The 21,459-nt window shown below is 33.8% G+C and overlaps 1 protein-coding gene across 1 annotated transcript in view; it reads right to left on the bottom strand.

The window, feature by feature from the left end:
- The window catches only part of Erap2 (endoplasmic reticulum aminopeptidase 2), a 37,887-nt gene that overhangs the window by 352 nt on the left and 16,076 nt on the right, over positions 1-21,459 (bottom strand). The window contains exons 7-18 of the mRNA XM_047556838.1: positions 20,076-20,189; positions 18,749-18,880; positions 18,391-18,522; positions 15,723-15,791; positions 14,576-14,751; positions 12,188-12,267; positions 11,002-11,185; positions 6,248-6,404; positions 5,595-5,779; positions 3,240-3,401; positions 2,587-2,727; positions 629-710 (exon numbers count right to left, since the gene is read on the bottom strand). Of these exons, the coding sequence (XP_047412794.1) occupies positions 629-710; positions 2,587-2,727; positions 3,240-3,401; positions 5,595-5,779; positions 6,248-6,404; positions 11,002-11,185; positions 12,188-12,267; positions 14,576-14,751; positions 15,723-15,791; positions 18,391-18,522; positions 18,749-18,880; positions 20,076-20,189 (1,614 nt within the window). The remainder of the gene's footprint in view (positions 1-628; positions 711-2,586; positions 2,728-3,239; positions 3,402-5,594; positions 5,780-6,247; positions 6,405-11,001; positions 11,186-12,187; positions 12,268-14,575; positions 14,752-15,722; positions 15,792-18,390; positions 18,523-18,748; positions 18,881-20,075; positions 20,190-21,459) is intronic.

Here is a 21,459-nt window from a genome sequence, read left to right as displayed (position 1 = left end):
AAAACAGCTGGCAAATTATATGCACACAGGTGCAAGCATTTCTCTACTAAACTGTAAAAGTTTTTTTTTTTTTTTGGCGTAAATGTTACTTTCCTTCATCTTCAAACAATAAAGGCAGGCAGAAATTATAGATGCTTATCTCACAAGGGAGCACACTGTGGGTAAAGAAGTTAAGTGATTTATTCACAGAAGTCACAGAATAAATGGTGAGCTGGAATTTTAGTTCAGGAATTCTGAATTTGCTTAAAAGACACATTTAGTATTTCTTATGAAAAGAAGATATAAAACGCACAAGTGCTTTTGAAAAGGACAAAAGTAGTAGTTTTGTTGAAAACATAAATAGGTACATTTCCACATTGCAATATGCACTCCTCATCATCATACAACACTGATGAAATAATACAAAGAACTCATCTGTCAAATGAATTTTCATTTCAAATGCTATGAACACATATTTCTTAAAATATGTCAGGTTTGCATTGCATCCCTCCCATTTGCTTGTGATGTAGCATTGGAAAAATAACGTTTTTAAATAAAATGAGAACTTCAAATCATATTGCACTTAAAATTATTTTCAATCCTACAGTCTGCACATTTGTTGTTAGTAGCAGAAAGTCAAAAACCTCACCTCTTGCAATTCATCCTTGGAAGAAAAGAGAGATGATGTACTAGAAATGATGGTTCTCATGGCAAATGAACCCAACTCAAATCTGAAAAAGAAAGGAACCTCACATGTATAAGTAATGGAAACACTGAACTTATGTTTATTATATCATATGTTATATATAAAATATGAAATATTAACAACTGTGTAAGTTTGTGTATTATAGTAAATACCATTAATTACTATAAAAATAACTCATATTCATTTGGTACAAGCCTGAAACTATGAAATTGACAAAATTCAACATAAAATGAAAATGTTGATCTGGCATCTTTGCCAAATATGGTTAGATTTTTCAGAAATGTTTATGTTTAAATTTATATTTAAAGCAATCTTCTCTTTATTTTTGGTTTAAGTACCCCACTAGTAAAAATTTTTGAACAAGAACTTACATATATGTATACACATATGTATATATAAATGTATTTATATATATATATTTTTTTTTCTTTTTTTCAGTGCTGAGGATCAATCCTAGGGCTTGCACATTTAGGCAAGTGCTCTACCACTGAGCTATACTCCCAGTCACCAAAATACATATTTTTATTTATGAATATATTTATGAATTATATATTATGGTATGGTTAAAATATTTAAAATCATGTTATAAGAAATAATATAAAATATCTTTATGTAATTTATATTATATATAACTTAATATATAATTTATAAATTTAATTTATATTATATATTTTAACAGGTTATAATAAATGACATACAATTTAAAATATGAGATAAGAAACAATATATGTAGTGATATTTTCTTTTTGCAGTATATTCTTTTGCATACTTCCCCATTCCATTTTGGATACCATTGTATTTAAATATTATATTTATTTGGGCAAATGTTTTCTGTTTGAATTCTCATTTATAGTCCTTCATCTCAGTTTTGTTTAGAGACTTGTACAGGTTAAAGTGATTCATGCTGAGAAAGCCTAGCACAGACAAAGGCTCCAAGTCTAGGCTCTACATGTGGTTGAACAGGAGCACAAAGGAAATCCACAGCACTGCAGAAAATGTCTGATCATTTTAGAGGAAGATTGACAATCAGAGAAACCCAATGGTTCATGCAGAGTCTTTAAGGAAACCTTTTTTTTTTTTTTTTTAAAGTAGTTTCTGTTTGGTATCATGAGGACCAGTGTCTGCACCCTGAAGGTCCAGGGGAGGAGTGGAAATGGGGTTTGGGTTACACAAAGCTGTCTTTGAGGACTCTGAATCTTTCATCTCTAAAAAGTAAGAGAGAAGAGGACACTGGAAAAGCTACATTAGAGATACTGATACTAAAATGAACAAAGCAAATGACACAGCTCTCTGATTCAGGATATTTTCTGTATAGCTCACAAGTGGCATTTTGGATTAGGATGGGCTGAATGCCTTAGAAGAAGGTGTGTGTGTGTGTATGTGTGTGTGTGAGAGAGAGAGAGAGAGAGAGAGAGAGAGAGAGAGAGAGAGAGAGAGAAGGAGAGGAGGCCATCCTGTACATTATAATGAAATCTAAATTGTTCTTTCTGAGAGATAATATTTAAGCCCAGGAACAGAGTCATAAGCTCTAGTTTTCCCAAAAGTTGTGAAACTTCATGAAAAAACTCAGACCCAGCATTGGAGAGGGCTCCAGTTTTGGAGGGGGCCGGGGTAGATGGGGAGATGACTAGATTTAACTCAACTTATACTTGCTCCCAGCAATTATTTGCCTGGGATGAATGAGTAAAGTGTGTTTCTTGTTCTCTTATTCTCATTTCTCTCCTTTACACCTGTACAGGATAACTGGAGTGAGTGAATTTTAAAGCCAGTAGATTTCATTGAAAAATTTGAGTGGGGATGATATCTTTTATATACTTTTATATACACTTGATTACACATGGTTTTAAGTAACAGAGACATCTGCATGAAAGAACATACATTGGACTTATACAAATACTAACTTTTTTAGGAGATCAGTCCAATTTGATCTTACAAAATTCCAGGCTAACTGCTGACCCATTGGATTTCTGGCAATCGCATGAAGGAGAGCTGCCAAGTCCTGTGTCTTAATAACTTTTCCTTCCATTCCCAGTTCAATTAACCTAAAGAAATAAAAATCATTTGTTTTTTCATAGTAGATTATATGTACATAGAAGTTAACTTAGGCTACCAATACAATTAAAACAATAGAACAGAAAGAGGCATGATAAAACTACAATTTACCAAAAATGATAATGAATTTTCTACTGAATAATCATTTTAAAATTCCAATTAAACATTTGCTTTTTAATAGCAGTAACTTTATTTGGTAATTATTTCAAAGATTTTTATTAGTATCTTGTATACATCTTATATGTAAGAATGTATTTTTATAATATTTTTCCTCCAAAGTGCTAAAAGTAAAGCATGCAATTTATCTAGTATCATGATTAATAACAGAAGAATGTCTGTTTACTATTCACATTTTATCAATATAGATTTTTGAAAAGTAAAGTTAGAACCATTCAAATTTGAATTCAATGATTTCTATACCTTTAAAATTGGTGGCTGCAATTATAGTGACTTCACTGAATTTGTGTCAGCTTACTTTTAACAGTTTAGTTGATGAACTTACTTCACCAATTTTTCCTGATGCTTGCTCGTTGATAATGCATACAGAATTTTGTTTTTCTCAGCACTTGACACTGACAGTTCATATTGCTCCAAAAGATAATTCCACCCTGCTGTCTTCTGAGCACCCACAGAATATACTATCTTTAAAACATCTGTTGGAATACTGTAATATTAAGCACAAAAGAAAAAAGAGTTTTATGAAATAAAAAACTTAATTTTACAATTTTAAGTTACCATGACAGATTCACTCCTGAATTATTTCCAGTACTTGGAGTATTAAAACATTTTTCTGCCAAGTTCTATGAAAACATTTTATGTAATTTTACTTTGCATATTATTATGTTTTATCTCCTACCATCAACAAAATGTTCTCAAGTAGAATAAGCATAAATTTTAACCTACTCTGAGATAAAGTAGAAGATATAAAGTTGGTGTAAAATAATATAAACAAAAAAGGAATAAAAAATGAAAAAATTAAAAAAGAAAGTCGTGAAATCAATAAATAAAAAATTTCTGATATATGAAAACACTGATTTATGCAAATTAAATCAAATCATATTAACCTTTATTGGTGCTATATGACTTTTTAAAAAATGACTACTTTATACTTTAATTTTACATTAAAAGTACTTTCTGGTATCTGAGGGTTGTTCGTCAGCTCTAGGTTTAGAGAATTGTAATTTAGCACAATTGATTAGGGCCTCGTCATTTTGCAGTCTAAAATTTATAAGATACAATGATATTATTTTCTGTCCTCCTAAAGAAGACACATAATTTGGTTTTTTATTGTTTCAAAGGGTATTAACCTGTTTTAATCTAAATCGTTATATAATTTTCCACCCCAAATATAGATAGATCAACAGTAACTGGTAAATAGATGGTTCAGAAAAACCACAATACAGAGCAGTGGGGAGGGGCAGGAAATTTTTATTTGTCATGAATCAACCTTTTGGTAGGGATAGCACTAGTTTTCTTATAACTTATTTAACTATCAAAACTACCCAGTGACAGAGCTCTTATCCTGAAATTTTAGAAGTGGAAATAATTCTTGGAAAGTTTAGAAAAATGTACACAAGGTGACATAACTATTTTGGAGACTGGATTGAAATATTACTTGTACCAGTTTCTACTATACAATGTGTACTTAAATATCCCAAGTGTCATTTGAATCATCAAATACAGATTTAAATTATAATCCACATTGCTTTGATTTTAGTGTATTTTAACTGCACACATTTTTGAAAATTAGTAGAAAACACATTATAAGTTCCTTGAAAATAGGGTAACTGGTTTTGTCACAACTTGTAATCCTTAGCTCCTACAGCAATGCCTAGCTGGCACATAGGAGATATGCAAATAATTATACTTTGAATTCACAGATAAATAATCAATTAATCTTTGTAACAAAATTCTTCACTAAGATTTATACTAGCAGTCAAGAAGTTTAGGAAAAAACCTACAATATTTAATTATGTATTTTTTTATTATAAGCATAATAAACTTTACTCAATATTTTCACAGCTATGGTCAACATGTGGACAACTCATATCTACTGTGGTTGAGTTAGTTAGGATCATGGCTCTCATAACCAGCAGAAAGATGGAATAATAATATTCAATTGGTGACATTTACATTTTTCTCTCATTCATAGAACCCATTCAAACAAGAACAAAAAGAAGAAAATTACAAATCAAAAAGATATTTTTAGATTTTAGACTTGAATCCAAATAAGCAGAAAAGTCCAAAATGAAGAAAACATCAATTACTTTTCCTAAAAGAATTCAAGAAAGGATTTCAAGAAGCTGGCTGAGATTTAGTTTTGGGGAAAGAAGTTATAATAGCATATCACAGCAATTTGGTACAGAAATTTAAAAAAAATAATATAGATTGTATTGGACAGAATTAAAAACTCACATCAAAAAAGTATGTGGGGTTTGATAGTACCTATGAGAGTGAACACATTCTTATAAAAAAAGCACCTCCCTCTGTTTTCGAGTTTCATCAAATGATTCCTGGCTTTAATTACATGTATATTTCTCATTGTTCCTTCTAACATCTTCTCATCTTTAAACACACCACTTTCTGAGACAGGGCTCTCTCTATTTCTATTCCCTGGTTACCTTTTAGTCACCATGCCAATGTATATTACTTCTCCCCCACAAGGAGAGAAACTTGCTTCCCACAATATCTATTGAGCACTATACTATGTGGGAGCAGGAAACAGGGTGTGTAATTTCCAGCATGTTTTTATTTTCTTTCTGTCCTAAGAGATTTTATATCTAATGTCTTCCTTGATCAAAGACTTTTACATCAAAGTGAGAAGAACAAAGAGTAGGAATGGGGAGTCTGGATCTACTTTAACTTTCCACTGGATTCCATCCACTGAGAGAAGAGCTCAGTGGCCTTCTGGATGCAGGGAGCGTGGCCCAGGTCACAGGCCAGCTTCAGGAGCAGTGAACGAAGCATTCTGTCCCAGGCTGAGCCCTCGTCGCTCCAGCTTTGTGTGTCAATCATTCCCTTAAAATACCAGAGAAGGTAACGCTGCAGAAAACAGAATGGTTTACAGAGAGGCTAAATTTAGTTGTTACCACAGCTCTTTCTCACCCACCTAAAATGTTCAACTCTGAATTTTCTGAAAAACACAGAGCTACTTATCTTCATATTTTGCTTATCTTTTTCTTTCTCCCGCCTACTACACCAAAGAAACTAATTTTGGGCATTAGAAATATGGCATTTCCTATCTGAGAGGGGACCATCAATTGATCTAAAAGAGGACCATCAATTAATATAAAATCACCTTTAGTAGCAAAACTTTGCCCATAGAATTGGCTCTAAGAAAGAAAAGAGGGACATCAATCATTGGGTGCTGGGATTTGACTGGGCTATCAGCCAGTGTCCTCAGCTTCACCCTAACTTAACTCCCAGGAGGTCACACAAAATACACTGAGCCTTGTTGATCCTCCATATACCATGTATTTTCTTAATACATTTTTGGAAAATAACACAAACCTTGAGGTTTTCAGAGACATCTGAAATATTCCTTCTGTCCATCATGTGGTATAATGATTCTAAATAACTCAGACCTTTATGAAGTATAGGGCTGCTTGTTTCATGTTGAAGATAGTGAGTCAGGTCAAGGGCTTTGTCCAGGGTCAACCTTCCTGCACTGAGGTATAAAGCAAATGTGGGTGATTTGTCCAGATCTCAGAGTTCTTAATATTTTCAATTATTACAGCAATGTGAAACAGAAAGCAATTATTAGAAGTAGTTTACCATAACCAGACCATTAAATTTAAATTCTAGCTCTGATATTAACTAGCTATGTGATATTGGACAAATTACCTAACTCTCTGATCTAAGCTTCCTCCCTTGTATGAAGAGAAATAATAACAGTATCCTCCTCATACATTTATTTTGAGGATTGAATTCATATTTGGAAAAAAATACTTAGAAGGCACCTAGTTCATAGCAAGAAGATAACAAATGAAATACATATATGTTAACATTAACATTAATATTTAGTACCAAATAATGACATTTTTACATATTTGTCATTTTGTAATTGTTTCATTTGTGTTTCCCTTGTTCCTTTAAACAAATTGGGAGCTTTTAGGATGGGTGCCATGTCTTTTTCTTTTTTTAATATTTGTTTTTATGAAACTGAGAGAAAACCTGAATATATTCTCTAGCTTCACTTGTCTTTAGTTACTTGTTTTTAGTTGACTTTAAAAATCACTAATTTCTGAGGTCAGGCAGCTAAATAATAAATAATTACTCTCCCACTAGCTTTGCAGTAGATAACATCTCAGATATTAGGGTTTTGATGATAATGGATGCCCTGGTTACTTTTCAGAGACTTGAAAACCTTTCTGTTAAAAAGCCTCACTTGGGCCTGTAGCAGATGTTCTGTGGGTGACCTTTTGATGTCAAGAGGTTGAAAATTCAGCCCTCAGATCATGCTAACACTGCCATTTTCTGTACATTTGTCCCATGAAGAACGATGAAGATTGACAACACACATGCATACCACGGATTGCTCTACCTCCAATCACCTCTCCCTACACTGAAGTCCATGCTGCTTTTTTATCCCATCAATATCTATAAAGGTTATCCTTAGAGAAAGGGATTTGAGACTTGGGTCTCTCACATCCACAGTTGGCCACCTTGCAAACAAACTTTCTTTGCAAAAACTCATTTCAGTGATTTGCATTGGGCAAAATGGTATGGGCTTGATAACAAGTCTACCAGAAAAGTAGTGATCATTGTGAACAGGACAAATAAGTGTTTTTGTTTTACTTAGTTTCTAAAGTTACATGTCTTTTTACATTTTCTTGCAATAGAAGAACAAGCAACTGAGATGTGTTCTGCAAAGGAAATAAACCATTACATCCTCTATCTTGGAAAGTGATTCTCACGTGTGTTTCTGTGATGCTGTGATCCACACAGGGTCCTTAAGCCGTTCTTGAGAACATTGAACTCCAAGACTAAGCACCATCATATGATGTGGAACATTCCAGAACAAAGGATGTCTCTGTTGCATATTTTATTAACATAATGTCCTACATCCTTTGACTTTGGAAATTTAAACCCATTTAAAAAGAGAGAACCGAAACTAGAAAGAAGTAAAAATAAAAAGAGCCAAGTTCTGTTGTGGCCTTATTCTTCTTAATCATAATGACATACACCTTTAAAACACATTTATGGAATTTCTTCCAAAAATTTCATCTGAAGACAGAATGCTGAACCATATGCTCTATGATTCTGAGATCTGCTGTATTTTGTAAGAAACACAACCACAAAATTTCACTATTCCTTACCACATGTGTGGGTATCATCAGATATGGAGCAGTTGATACCTTAGCACCAGCAATAGAAGGAAATGGCATTCTAGGGTTGCAATTTAATGTTTGACACATTAAAAACTAGTTTGTATGTTGCTTTATTTGTTGTTGTTTTGTTTTTTTCTTTTAAGTCTGACCTAATTGATTTCTTACCGAAATTAATGCCATTATTAGAACTCTTCACTTTTTTATTTGCCTACTTTTATTTATTTTAATGTTAAAATATATTTATAATAGATCACTTTATATAGTTACTGAATGTTTTAACAAAAATCCAGGTCTTTACCTGCCCCATCCTTCAATCAATTCACAGAATGTTATCTAAATGCTAGTTTAGCTTAAGGAATATACAGTTATCTAAGCACACATTTCAATCTAACAGGAAATATCTGCATTTATTTATTTGTATTCAATTGCAGTTAGATGTGAAATGGTACCATATAGCTGAAGAGTTAATTCAGGATTTCTTTTTAAGATGGAAGATTAAAGGAAACAAATACAACTTTTTTTTGTAAGAAAATAAAGTTGCTGTTTTAACAATTCCTCTCTATTCAGACAAGGTACATTTCAGCAGAGCAAAAATCTAATTCAGAAAAATATCCATTTCTGGGTTAAATTCTCAAAAATAAACATGATCACTGTTTATTTCTTTTACCTCTAAAATTGAAGCTTCATAAAACAGGGAGGGCAGAAGTATATATTACAGAGAGGGAATAGCAAGTAAAAATATTTAAGATCCATTATGAGAGTTTTTCTTTCCTTATAGAGTTGGCTCTCCATATCTCTGGATTTCACATCCATGTATTCAACTGTGTATTTAGTTGAAACTGCTGACCATAGACTTTTTGTCACTATTCCTAAACAATACAGTGTAACAAATTTTTACACTGATTAGATATTATAAGTAATAGGTAATTTAAAGTGTACAGGAGGATAGGCATAGGTTACATGCAGTATTGGCAAATACTGCAAATAACCTTATAAAAGGGCCTTGAGCAACTGCAAATTTTGGTATCCAAGGGGGATCCAGAAACCAGTCTTCCACAATACAGAAGGTTGACTGTACTGTCATTGTAAAAGTAATATAACAAATATAAACATATGGCAAAGCAATTGTAAATTAGAAATGGGGGTGGGGGGAGACCCATAATTTCATTACCCTTTACATTCACTAATAGCATTTTATAATAATTTCTTCGGTTTTATTTTCTCCATTGACTTTTTTCTATGTATTTGCAAATAATAATACACAAATTTACATTCTGCTTTTTTTCCAACTCATATTTATGTTGTCAATTCCTCTCCTATTCAACACATGATGTTTTAAACAATTCTTATTCAACAACCTCAATAATGTTAACAGCTGACATTTACTGAGCAGGTACTGTACTTAGTGTTTTATCTAATGCAATCCTCAAAACCATCATGTATTGTATGTTAGGCATTATTATTACTGAAGTTTTAAAATCTACAAAATTTAGACTAAAAAGGGTAAATAATTTGCTCAAGCTGAGTTAACTAATAAGTGAAAATGTAGTAGTTATTTTACTCTTCTGTTTTATTCCAAAACTTGGACTCTTGATTTCACTAATTTGTCTACCTAATGAAGAAAACATTATTGTTTTTCCACCAATGTGTCAATAACTGTAGATCTCTCCCTGCTAAGTTTATACTACCAATAAGTTTTTAGGTTAGAAACAGCGAAAGGAAGTTTCCCACTACTTGAAAGATGGGATTTCATTTGCAGAGTTGTCAATATTCTTCTTTTTTCCTAGTTTTAAATTTTTAATCTATCTTTTCTGCAATCTGCTCAGAGCTTCTCTAAGCAGACAAAATTCCTTCAACTAGCAATAATCTACTTCTTAGCTAGCCTATCTGCATCTGCTCTTACGCATCATGGTATTTTTCCTCATCTTGGTCTCCAATGTGCGGTGCCATTATGATGTTCCTGAGACCCTTAGGGCTCAGAATTAAGCCTCACATAACTGGGGAAATCTGTTATACTGAGAAGCTTCACAGAAGAGATTCCTGCTAGTTACTTTCACTAAATTTGATGTAAATAAGCATATAAGGAAATAATAAATCACACTGAATAAAATGAGGATACTACAGTAATTCTTAGAACATATGGAATTCAATGGAGGTGAAACACTGTAATTCTGATCCTCGTTTTTTTTTTTCCCCCACTAGAGATCTTGTAACCTGACTTATTCCAAATATGATTTTGTTGATGATAAATTGAAAAGGACAGAAAAAAATTTGCCTTTCCAGGATAATCTAAAGAGGAATAAATCTAAACAGCCAATTCATCTTTCATTTCCTTATCAATCTCATATTGATTTCCAGACTGTAAGTAGAAAACTGAATGATTTGTGCCCTATGCTAACTATTCATTTACAATTATAAAGGTTAATATCATATTTATACATTTTCATTTTAAGAGATTATATGGGTATTTCGTGTAATGGCTATTACCATAAACAAATTTGAGGTCAAATGTTCAAGAGATTTGAAGGTCTATCATATCTGAGGGAAAATAGCCCACCAGGTGCCATTTGACACTTTGATGCATGGGATACCACAGACATGGCCTAAAGGAGATCATCCATTGCAGGCTCCTTTATGATTGTTCTGTGGGAATAAAGGTCCACAGTTGCCAACTCTCATATTTAAAAGAGATTCTAGAAGTCATAATTTTTTATATAAAATTCTCCACATTTAAATATGTTGGATTAAATTTATAAGCACTCATTGGCTAAGATCCATTTTCAGTGGGTGGGCCTTGGTCTAGTGGCCAGTGTTTCACCTCCATTGAATTCCATATCATATGAATGGTCAATATTGAACATTTCATTCTGAAATCTATCATATCTGGTTATAGGACAGTTATTTCCTGTGAAATCAGATGAAATTTGGCATTACCTAACCAGCTGAAAGGCATCATGAATCAGACCTATTCTGTCCTTGGGTCTGAGAAGCGTGTGGTTCTTATTCAGTTGAGAAATCAGTTGGTCCCATCCATGGCCCTCATAGTGAACGAGGTAGTACCCATTTGAATCCACATTGAATTTTACCCAATTGGTTTTTTCAGTTAAGTCCAGAGTATCTAAGAGGAAGAAATTGTCATAGGCATTTCATTATCAACATAGATATCAGAGACCTCTCCAAAACTATTACTTTAATACTAACACCAATAAATCAATGAGAAGACAAAGCTTTGGAAGAAACATGATGATACTCATTTTTATAGTCCACTGAATGGTTCATTTGGGGAAGTGACCTTATTAAATAAAAAAAAGTTAATTCACTGGAATAGTATGACTGAATTTGTTCTAAAAAATAGTCTATACAGGTCTTACAGCATGTAAGAGCCCAGTGAACCAGATGAGGACCACAATTGAAATCTAGCTTCATTTATTGATCCCTTGTCTAAAGGTTTAGTTACTGGTCATTGAAATATGTATGTAGATATAAATTGGTGATCCATTTGTTTAATTTTTATTATGATAATAAAAGGTCTCAAATTGAACATGATGTTATAATGGAAAAACTAAATTTTTATTGGCATTGAGAGATGAAATTAAAATTATATCATATTTTTTAGTATGGCATACATTATTCTAGGTAGTAAAATTGCATTATAGGCCTTCCAACAAGTGTGTGAAGTCTAGTCCTCATTCAAAATTAGATGAAAAAATTAGAACTCAGGAGGAGTTAAGTTTCTGAAGGTCACACATCTGATAAGTGACAGAGTGAGGATCTGAATCCATGACCAATCCCAGAACAAATGCTTTTTCCTACTAAACAGCCTTGCTTCATGCATCATCCACAAAATGGATTAGTAGGTATTAAGGAACATAAGATAGGATTCCCTAATTTCTTGATATAAATTCAAACTAACTCTAATGTTAAAAGCACAAGAGAGCTTACCACTGCATGAAAAAATTCAGCCTATCTGAAGAGTAACTTTAATGAGAATGTATCAATAAATGAGAACTTCCCTCAAACATAAATCTTTTAATATCAGACTTATTTATAATATCTTTCCTCCACAAAAACATGTTTATTTTCAGCACTGAGATACCTCTTTGGCTAGTAAGTTCATTACCTGTCTTTGATTTTAGAATGTGTCTATGAATCATGTTCGAGGAACTGGTGGAGTAGGACAGTGGGATGTGCCACAGGAACCTGTATTGAAAAGTAGAGGGTCACAGAGTAAATGAATGTTCATTACAGTTTTCACGTGGTCAGACTCCAAAGAGAGTAAAAAGCACTGAAGCACCCACCCCTCACCCCTATCAGTGGCCTTGTGAAATGTTCTGACTGTGATTAGTGTATTCTTGGGTACACAAAAATTTCTTTCATGATGATTATGTAGGAGCAGCAATATATAACTAGCTGAACTCTGCCAAAAATATCTGTGTCATTTGCTGTCCAAATCTCACACCATAACAAAGGTTATTTTGTGCGAAGGAAAAATTACCAATCTTCTTTTTATATTTCCCAAACCTCTACAGCCTGATGTTGATTCAAATAACGAAACCAAAGCTGTAGGGAATTCTTAAGAGGTAAAGAACTCACTTAAATCTGATTTTTCACTTATCTTCTTAATCACTTCCCTAACTGCTGAGTGGCTGCAAGTCTGTGACAACCAGTTCAGAAAAGTTAAGCTCAGAGAACAGAAAAACAGAATGGATTAGAGGTCAAGGCCTGTAACTTTTCAATGGCCTTACCATAATAAATCACAGAAATTGACTATTTTCTAGACTAATTTTTTAGCAGCTTCTAGAATTCATTTCCTTTCTTAGATCAAGACAGCTTTAGTAATCCTACCCATGTAAAATCATGCGCTTGATAACACCAACAGGTATAAAACAGAAAGAGCAATACACTAATGGGAACAAAATCTACCAAACTATGCTATGTCCATGCGTAAAAATGCCAAAATGAATCCAACTTATATGTTTATAATGCACTACATAAAGTAATAATAATTACAGAAGGGAGATAGGTGGAGTTGAGCAAATGAATGGGGAGAGGAAGAAGGGGAAGGAAAGGGAAGAGGGCAGGTACTGGGGAATGAGATTGATCAGCTTATGTGTATGTATGAATATGGCATAATGAATACTAGTATTATATATAACTAAAATGCACCATTAAAAAATTAAAAATAATAAACACCGTGTAAAATATAAATGTATACTAGCCCTATCTAGTAAAGATTCAGAAGAAACGGCCTACATGTTAACACAGAGTACAGATGTTTAACAAGCAAACCTGCCATCTTTACCTAGAAAGGTAAAATGGACAGATGAATTGCCAAGAATTAACTGATTGGGATTTGTGGATAGGTTTTGGGCATGGAGAAAGAATAGTACCTCTTGAGTTTGGATAACCATGAATCAGAGGGTAATAATTTTATAAGAATCATTTAAATATTTTTCCAGATGGAGGGAAAGTACAAATCATATGTGTGTGCAGAAATATGCAGATGTATACATATATATTTGTTATTCTGGGTAATCTGTAGTTTTCAACTCTCTCATGATATTTTGAAAATTTACAAAATTGTGACTCCTGCTTTCCCAACATTGAATCAGACATTAAATTTCCCAGACTGTTACTAAGTTTTAAGTTGCCTAAGCTCTGAGGTTCATACTTGAGAAGAACACACAGAAAAGGGGAAAGATGTGCACACAGAGAAGCCATATGAGAACAGTTGTTGGATTGGCAATATGTAACTGATGGAACAAAAAAGAAGAATAACACATATATTTTATGTGTTACAGACCTCTCTTTTCTTCTTACACTCAGAAAAATTCTAAAATTGATTATTATACAGCTATATCCTGAGCAAAAGATAAAATAATTAGAAGAGCCAGCACAGGTTAATGTAGATTATTTCATTTTAAATTAACCTCATTAATCTTAAAGATAGGACTAATAGATCAGAGAAATGTGGATGGTATTGTGTCACTTGATTTCAGTGAAACCTTTAACAAGTTTTTGCAGGAAAGGCTGGTGAACAAGATGATATTGTGGTTAATTGAGTTTGCTTTCAGTATTATCACAAATATATGTTTTCAGAATACATTTATAGACTATTGCTGAAAAATGAAAGTCAACAGGAGGTTTTACATCTAATTTATCACATAGGAATATCCTTTCTCTAATGATAAGAAGCTTAGCTGTCATAATTCTTAGGTGTTGGCCAGTCACTCCCAGAAATCAGTGTAACATTATAGAAACATAACCAACTACTCTGCATCAGAACTTAGGCTCTGAAAGCAGCATGGAATTTCTAAGAATGGAACTGTCGAACAAAGCCATCTGGGCCACCTGAAGCTCTTTAAATCTGTTATCAAGGCTCATTTGGGCCTAATTTCTATAAAGAAATTGTACCCTGCAGAGCTGTCAGAGGAGTTGGGAGAAAGTGAACAAAATAATGAGCAAACCGAGATGAGATAAACTAGACCCAAAGAAGAAAAGTAGCCACCTTTCCTGCAGGGCCTTCCATTCAGGGTCCTCTTTGAAAACTCCCTTCAGAAAGCGCTCCTGTTGTAGGCTGAGTGAACCCCCATCTTGTTTAACCACCACCAGGGGGATTCCTTTCTGGAGAGTCCATGTAGTCATCATCTCTTTAACCTCCTTATTTTCCTCCAGAAAGGCAAGCTGAAATGACAAGAGACTGGTAACTCAAGAAGAAGGGGAGATTCCAAAGGGAGATTGGAAGCTTCCATCTCCTTGAATGGCAGAAGCAAGGCTCAGGGAGGGAGAGCAGTTTAGGACTCATACTGGTATCTCAGTGTAGGCAATCCAGGTCACTGGATTGGGACAGGCCACCCCAGGGCCACCGTCTGCAGGTTTCCTGAGTGGGGGATATGAAGGGGAGTTTGCAGGATTAACTGGAAAAGCCAGCAAGGAAGCAGTTGAGACTGGAGCTTCTCTCTTGCTCCCTTTTATAAAAACAAAATACGAAAGGTCCCTCTCTGTTGTAATAACTGGAATGCCCGCAGAGAGGCTTAGAAAGGAAATGTCTGTCTTTAGGGGAGTTTCAAATATTCCAACAGAGGTGCACTGAATGCAGAGTGAAACCTTCAATTTCTATGCTTCTTATATGGATTTCTGATCACTGGATGATGCTGAATCTTTCTTTAGAAACCATGACTTGGATTACCATGATTCTTAAAAGAAATAAAAAAAAGGAAAAAAAGTTTGCCTTTTCCTCCACAATGAGTTTTTCTCCCTCCTGCAGTACTTATGAAGCATCCAAAGGTAACAAACAAATAAGATCTCAAGATAGACAGGCAGACACTATTTCCAAACCTAGCAACATACTTGTTTTGGCATTTTTTTAGAGCCTAAGGGTGCCAGCACAATAACAACCACTCAAAAGAATTTTGAGCTATTTTTAGTGAGCAATGTGGCTGTGGGAAAGCTGAATTAAAACAACAGAAATATAGTAATAATAGCATCAATGCCCTAAAAGGCCTGACCATTCCTTCTCCAGTCAGCTTTGTTTCCAGGAAAATTGTGGAGTCTGTCTTCCTCTCCAGTTATTTAAAGGGACAGGTGGGCCGTTATACATGACTGACTCATTCCAGGTCAGGTGATGCATCAGCTCTTTTTTCCTCTATACTTACTGTGTCACTTTTCACCTGGAAATCAGAATAACAAATTCCACCAGATGTAAAATCACCTTCTAAACAACTCTAGAATACAAGAAAAAAAGCACTGTCATTTTAGGAGTTGATCATTGGCTGCAAATGTGTAATAGACATGAGCAGATATTTATTAGCAAGCTATGTGTAAAGAGAATGCATCTAGACATCTTGATGAACATGAAAAATTAAAACTAGGTATCTTTGTAGTGATCAAAGTATAAAAATACACAAAAGTTATTATTTTGTGTTGTGTGTGTAATTTCCCAAAAAGTTCAATGTGGTCAATAACCATTTTAAGAAAGAATAAATTTGTTGAACTTTCCTTTGTTTTTTTTCCATTTTCCCTGGGAAGGTATTATTTTATTTTTTCATTGAGCGTTTTACTCATTCACCCATTAAGGAGGCAATGCTGTGTAAGACTAACTTTCCCTACAATACTGCAGGTTCCTTAAGAGTGGGAGAAACATCTGCTCACTTGGATGTTTCTGCCACTTGGATATGGCATCCTGGTCTAGTGCTCTGCAGGTTCTTTAAGAGTGGGAGAAACATCTGCTCACTTGGATGTTTCTATGATGACTACCACAGTAGCATTCAGTGGGTGATAGTAAATTTTGAGCTGAATGAGATTGAAATGAGATTCAAGGAAACCATGAATTTGGCAAATGACCCTTGAATATCCAGTGGTCAGTGCTCTAAGGGGAAGGGCAAATGAAAAAAAATGAAATAAACAATAAGGTTCTCAAGAGCTATTAAATACACTTATGAAAAAATAACACCAAAATTCTGATTCTCAAGTTTCCAATGACATGCATTGGAGTTGACTTTATGTAACACATGGTAAGATATTTTCAGAAATTTATTGTTTTCAAACCAGAATGTTATTTGGCATCAGAAGTTAGAATCTAGGACTTAGGAGAAAGTTGATGGTGAACTTTTCTGACAACTAAGAAGGGCCTGTGATGTAAACGAAAGAATGAATATTGAACTTCAGTCAGAAGACAAATTTTAAGTACTGACTCACGACTTTGTGACTATGGTCAGGAATCTCTTCTTTAATATTAGTATTCCCATCTCAAAAAGTGGGGTAAGTATGCCTACTTTATTTTTTAAGAAGGTTATAAGCATGAAGTGTCAAAAATTAACAAAGGAGTGTTCACAGCTGACCCAAAATAATCCTGTAATTGCTGCACAGATTTCTCCTTCAACCCCCCATCCTTCAGGACGCACACCAAATGACAGATTCTTTTTTGCCAGAGAGAGGCTAGGCTGATTTCTACACTTGTACATACATGGCAAAAGAGGAAAAAGAGAGTGATGGGAAAGAAAAGCAACATGGTATTGACACATTTAAAAGGAATCCTGGAGAAAGAGCATCTGGATCATTGGCAGGAGGTGATGCAATTGGATACTAAAGAACATTTTTTTAAGTATTATCAAGGACCGTGGATTTCAATTTCATCATTTTCAGGAAATGCAAATAAAAGGATTTCAGTTACTTCGAAAGAATTTGTGGGATTTGTTTCTTTGACCACAAAATGACATATAACTTATGATCATTTGGGATCTCTATATGGCACACACACACCACACACACACACACACACACACACAGACACACATAATAAAGGAGAATGCACATGAAAGTGTTTTTAAACTATGAAATGCTGTGGAAAATTTTTAGGAACTTTGTTACTTCCTTAGAATGCAAATGCTTATAAAAATGAGAAGACTTCTGCCTAACATGGCTTAGATTCTTCTACCTATAGGCACAAGTTCTCCCAGTCCAATTATTCCATAATTTTTTTCTTTGCAGTAGAAAATGTAAAAAATACTTTTAAAAGTATTAGAATCATCTGAGCTGTGTTCTGCTTTGCCTTTTCTATGAGTCCCAAAGACAAAGAGATCATGAGTTATTTAATCAATTATTAACTTTATTAACCACTTTTGTATCAACAATGTTATAGGTGCCATAGTGTTGAAAAAATAGACATTATTCATGTTCTTAAGCAAATTACTATTGCTCTTTCTAAATCCATATACACCAATAACAGAGAGTATTGTGTGAAACAGCTCATAAATGTGTTCAACAGTGAGGCAAACCAGTGAGGGCTGGAGTAATCCATAGAAGGAGGCAAATTCTCAGCTGGGTCTTGAAAGTTGCATAGCATTTAAATTGTTGTAAAAGGGAAAGTGTATTTGAGGTAGCAAGGGCACTAGAAACAAAGGTACACAATGCAGGAATGGAGCAGGAGTTCATCAGCAGGAGAATATTAGTTTCATGCAACAAAAAATGCTTGTTGGGGAATAAAGTTGATAGGTAGAATTAAAACTTAAAAGTTGGCCAAGAAAAGTAGGTGTTACATTGGCAGGGATTGTAAAGTCATCAAATATTTTGGAAGAACAGGAGATACAAGTGTAGGGAGGGAAACCAACCACAGCAAGGTCAAATAGAGAACCCATCTCAGGGTGGCATCCTGGTCTAGTGTGCTGCCATAGAAAATAGAAAGGAGCTGCCTACTAGAGATGCTGACAGCCTGCCAAGTAGGAAAAATGTTGTTGATTGACAACACAGCTACTTATAAACCTTTGAGATTATCCTATAACTTTTTAGATTTTACAATCTACTATAATTCAGCATAGGACTTACATTTGACAGACTGCTCCACAAGTCATCATTCTTAGCATTTTTATAGCTGAACTTCTTTAAGTAGTGAATTACACCTTCCTGGAATTTCTCCTCACCCAGAAAATCCTTGAGCATATTCAAAATGCAAGCTCCCTTTAAAAAGAAAAAAGCAGAAAGAAAAGAGATAAAGAAAAAGGTAGTATGATATGCTTTTAAAGCAAACTTACATTTTATGAAACATGCGATGTTCAAAAAATGAATAGAAAATAAAAAATTAAACAGGTAGCAGTAAGCAAGCATTAATGGCTTAAATGTTGACTTTACAGTTACTTTATTTCTTCTGAAAGCAGAACTTCTACCTGCATATGACATTTTCTACCTTGTTATAAGAAACTGCATCAAACATTTCCTGTATTTGAGTAGGAGTTTCTGCTGGTTTGGAGATGGGACGGGATGAATTCAATGAATCTCTTGTGATTACTTCATAACACACATCAAAAAAGTAGTCATCCTAGATAGGAGAGAAAACTTTTACTTCCTAGTTGGCACTCTAAAAGCAATATAAAAACACAGTAAGAAGTTCTTAGAGATAAAAATTTGATCAAAATTTTTTACAAGATGTTTCTTTCTCTTTATTTATATTCCCCTTTTGCCAATTTTCTACCTTAAAATGGTACAAATCCAACATTTCCTCAGACATTGCCTGAATGTTTACCATATACCAAACCCTTGAGTACAGAAATAAAAATAATGGTTTCTATTTAGTGTATACTTGTTGTGTGCTAGGACCATTATCTGCAATCCTTTCAACACCCTTGCAAGGTAGATAGAGGCATTATATGCATTTTACTAGTTAGAATGTGTGAAGTGTTGGGATTAAACTACTGATTCGGCATGTAGGAAATAATAAGACCCTGACTTTGAATCCATATGTACAGGGCTAAATGTCTATCCAAAGAGTTAATTAACCATTACTAACCCCACCTCAAGATGTGGATTTGAAAAATGATCATATCACTATATTCATTTAAAAAAAAAAAAAAAAAAAAAAGACATGCTTGCTGGATACTGTGGTGCCCACCTGTAATCCCCGCAACTCAAGAGGATCAAAAGTTCAAGACCAGCCTTGGCAATTTAATGAGACCCTGTCTCAAAACAAAAATTTAAAATGTATGAGGGTGTAAAACAAAAATAAAACAACACCCTGGGTTTGTTCCTCTGCACTGCAAAAAAATTAAATTAAGAAAAAAAAAGAAACAAGTCCTTTTCTTCAAAGAACTCAAAGATAGTCCTTTGCACATTTTGGGGAAGCCAACAGGCCCTTTGGAAATGTTAGAGGAATGTGCCCCAAATTGTGTCCACTTCTGGTGATGTATCAATAACTCTACACAGTACCCAGTAGCCATGGCCGTGCTGTTGAAGTATATGGACAGTGATATTTTCCTATATATGTTTGTGGTAGTTTGCTTTATGTTTGTTCTAGTTTGTTCTCTCTGTACTCTCCTTTGGGAGGAGGTGTTTATGCTAATTGTTTTCAACAACATTCAATGTTTCATCGAGATCTGTGATCTGTTTCACATATCAAAAACTCTGTGTTCATAAAATACATTGCTATGTAGTTTCTTTTTAATATTCACTCAAAATTTTAATCCTAAGTCCATGATTCTTTAGGGTATATGACATGACACACAAAATTATGAACTTACAAATTGCAGTTCTGGATATGTAGCATTAACAGAGATAAGTTCCATGTATTTTGCAAAACCCTCATTAAGCCAAATATCATTCCACCATTCCATTGTAACCAGGTTGCCAAACCACTAGGAAGTAAAGACTCAATGTTATTAGAATTTAAACAATATTGAAAAAATTTAACTGTAGCAAAAAATATTATAGCTACTAACTTTTAAGAATTATTACTAATTAAGGCCTCTCCCTTATCTTTGCCACCGTTTTTTCTCTGCAGAATTTCCTTCTACTGATTTCCCTGAGTTTTTCTTCTCACCACCATGTTTTTGCTTGTCTACTCTTTCTTAATTTTGTATCCTTCTTGCCCCTAATGCTCCAGTTTCCATTCTATCCATCCAACATTTCTTAGCTCTGATTTAATATTGAGAAAGAGAAGGAAACATTTTTTTTTTTTTTAGGAGTAGTTTTTCTTTCTTGAACAATAAGAATAATCTCATCTTGTCTTTAAGATAATGGCCACAGGAGAAAAATGAGCCAAAATGTCCTTGGTGAGGTCATCCTTTCATATTAAGTAGTAGGTACTTAAGAAAATCATAAGAATTCATTTAGAATTCTCAGATTATTATAAAAATATTACTGATGATCAAATGTAGTCATTAACTTCTGACCTTGACTTCTACAGATTAATTTGGCCACCCAAAAGAATTAAGTTCTAAGATCTAAGATGTATATTTAAATAAAAATGAATGATAAAATAATCTAAATATTTACTCTTGACCAATATTTCATCTGTATCATGCATTTTAAATATTTGTGTTCTTTCACATTTCATCATATTTTTATGTATTTAGCCTGTAAGCACAAAACTGTGCTTCTCATATATGTATTTTAGGATTGAAATCCCAGAAAAACCAGAAGCTTAAACAATAAGATTCTAAGACTTAGAAATGCCTTGTTATAGTTATGGTACAGAAAATGCTAGGTCTTTAGCCTCTAGAAATCTTCAGCTCTACTCCTTTTGTGACAACTCTCAGATCATTTTTCAAGTGGACATCAATCTTTCTAAGGTCATTTGTAGGAAAGGACAGGAAGTTTTCCTCAATTTGAGAATTGTTGAATATGGGGAAGCACAGATAGAAATGATTCTGATCACTTCACCAGCAAAAGTATTTTATTCATTCATTCAATAAATACCTACTAAGAATCAACTATGTTTCAGAAATACAAGAGTATATACAATGCAGACACTGCCTTAATACAAATAATGGAGGTCAACCAGTAGATAAATAAATGCAGCAAAGTGTTATTGGTGCTAAGATCTTTGGCTTTGCTAGGGGCAGAAAAGATTATAGGATGAAATAGCCAGTTCTTTGGGGAGAACATGTAGGACACTTAGAAAAT

The sequence above is a fragment of the Sciurus carolinensis genome, chromosome 6 (assembly GCF_902686445.1).
Source record: "Sciurus carolinensis chromosome 6, mSciCar1.2, whole genome shotgun sequence".
In the NCBI taxonomy this organism is placed as follows: Eukaryota; Metazoa; Chordata; class Mammalia; order Rodentia; family Sciuridae; genus Sciurus; species Sciurus carolinensis.
The sequence above is the reverse complement of the archived record's forward strand: the minus strand, read 5'-3'. Positions and strand labels throughout refer to the sequence as shown.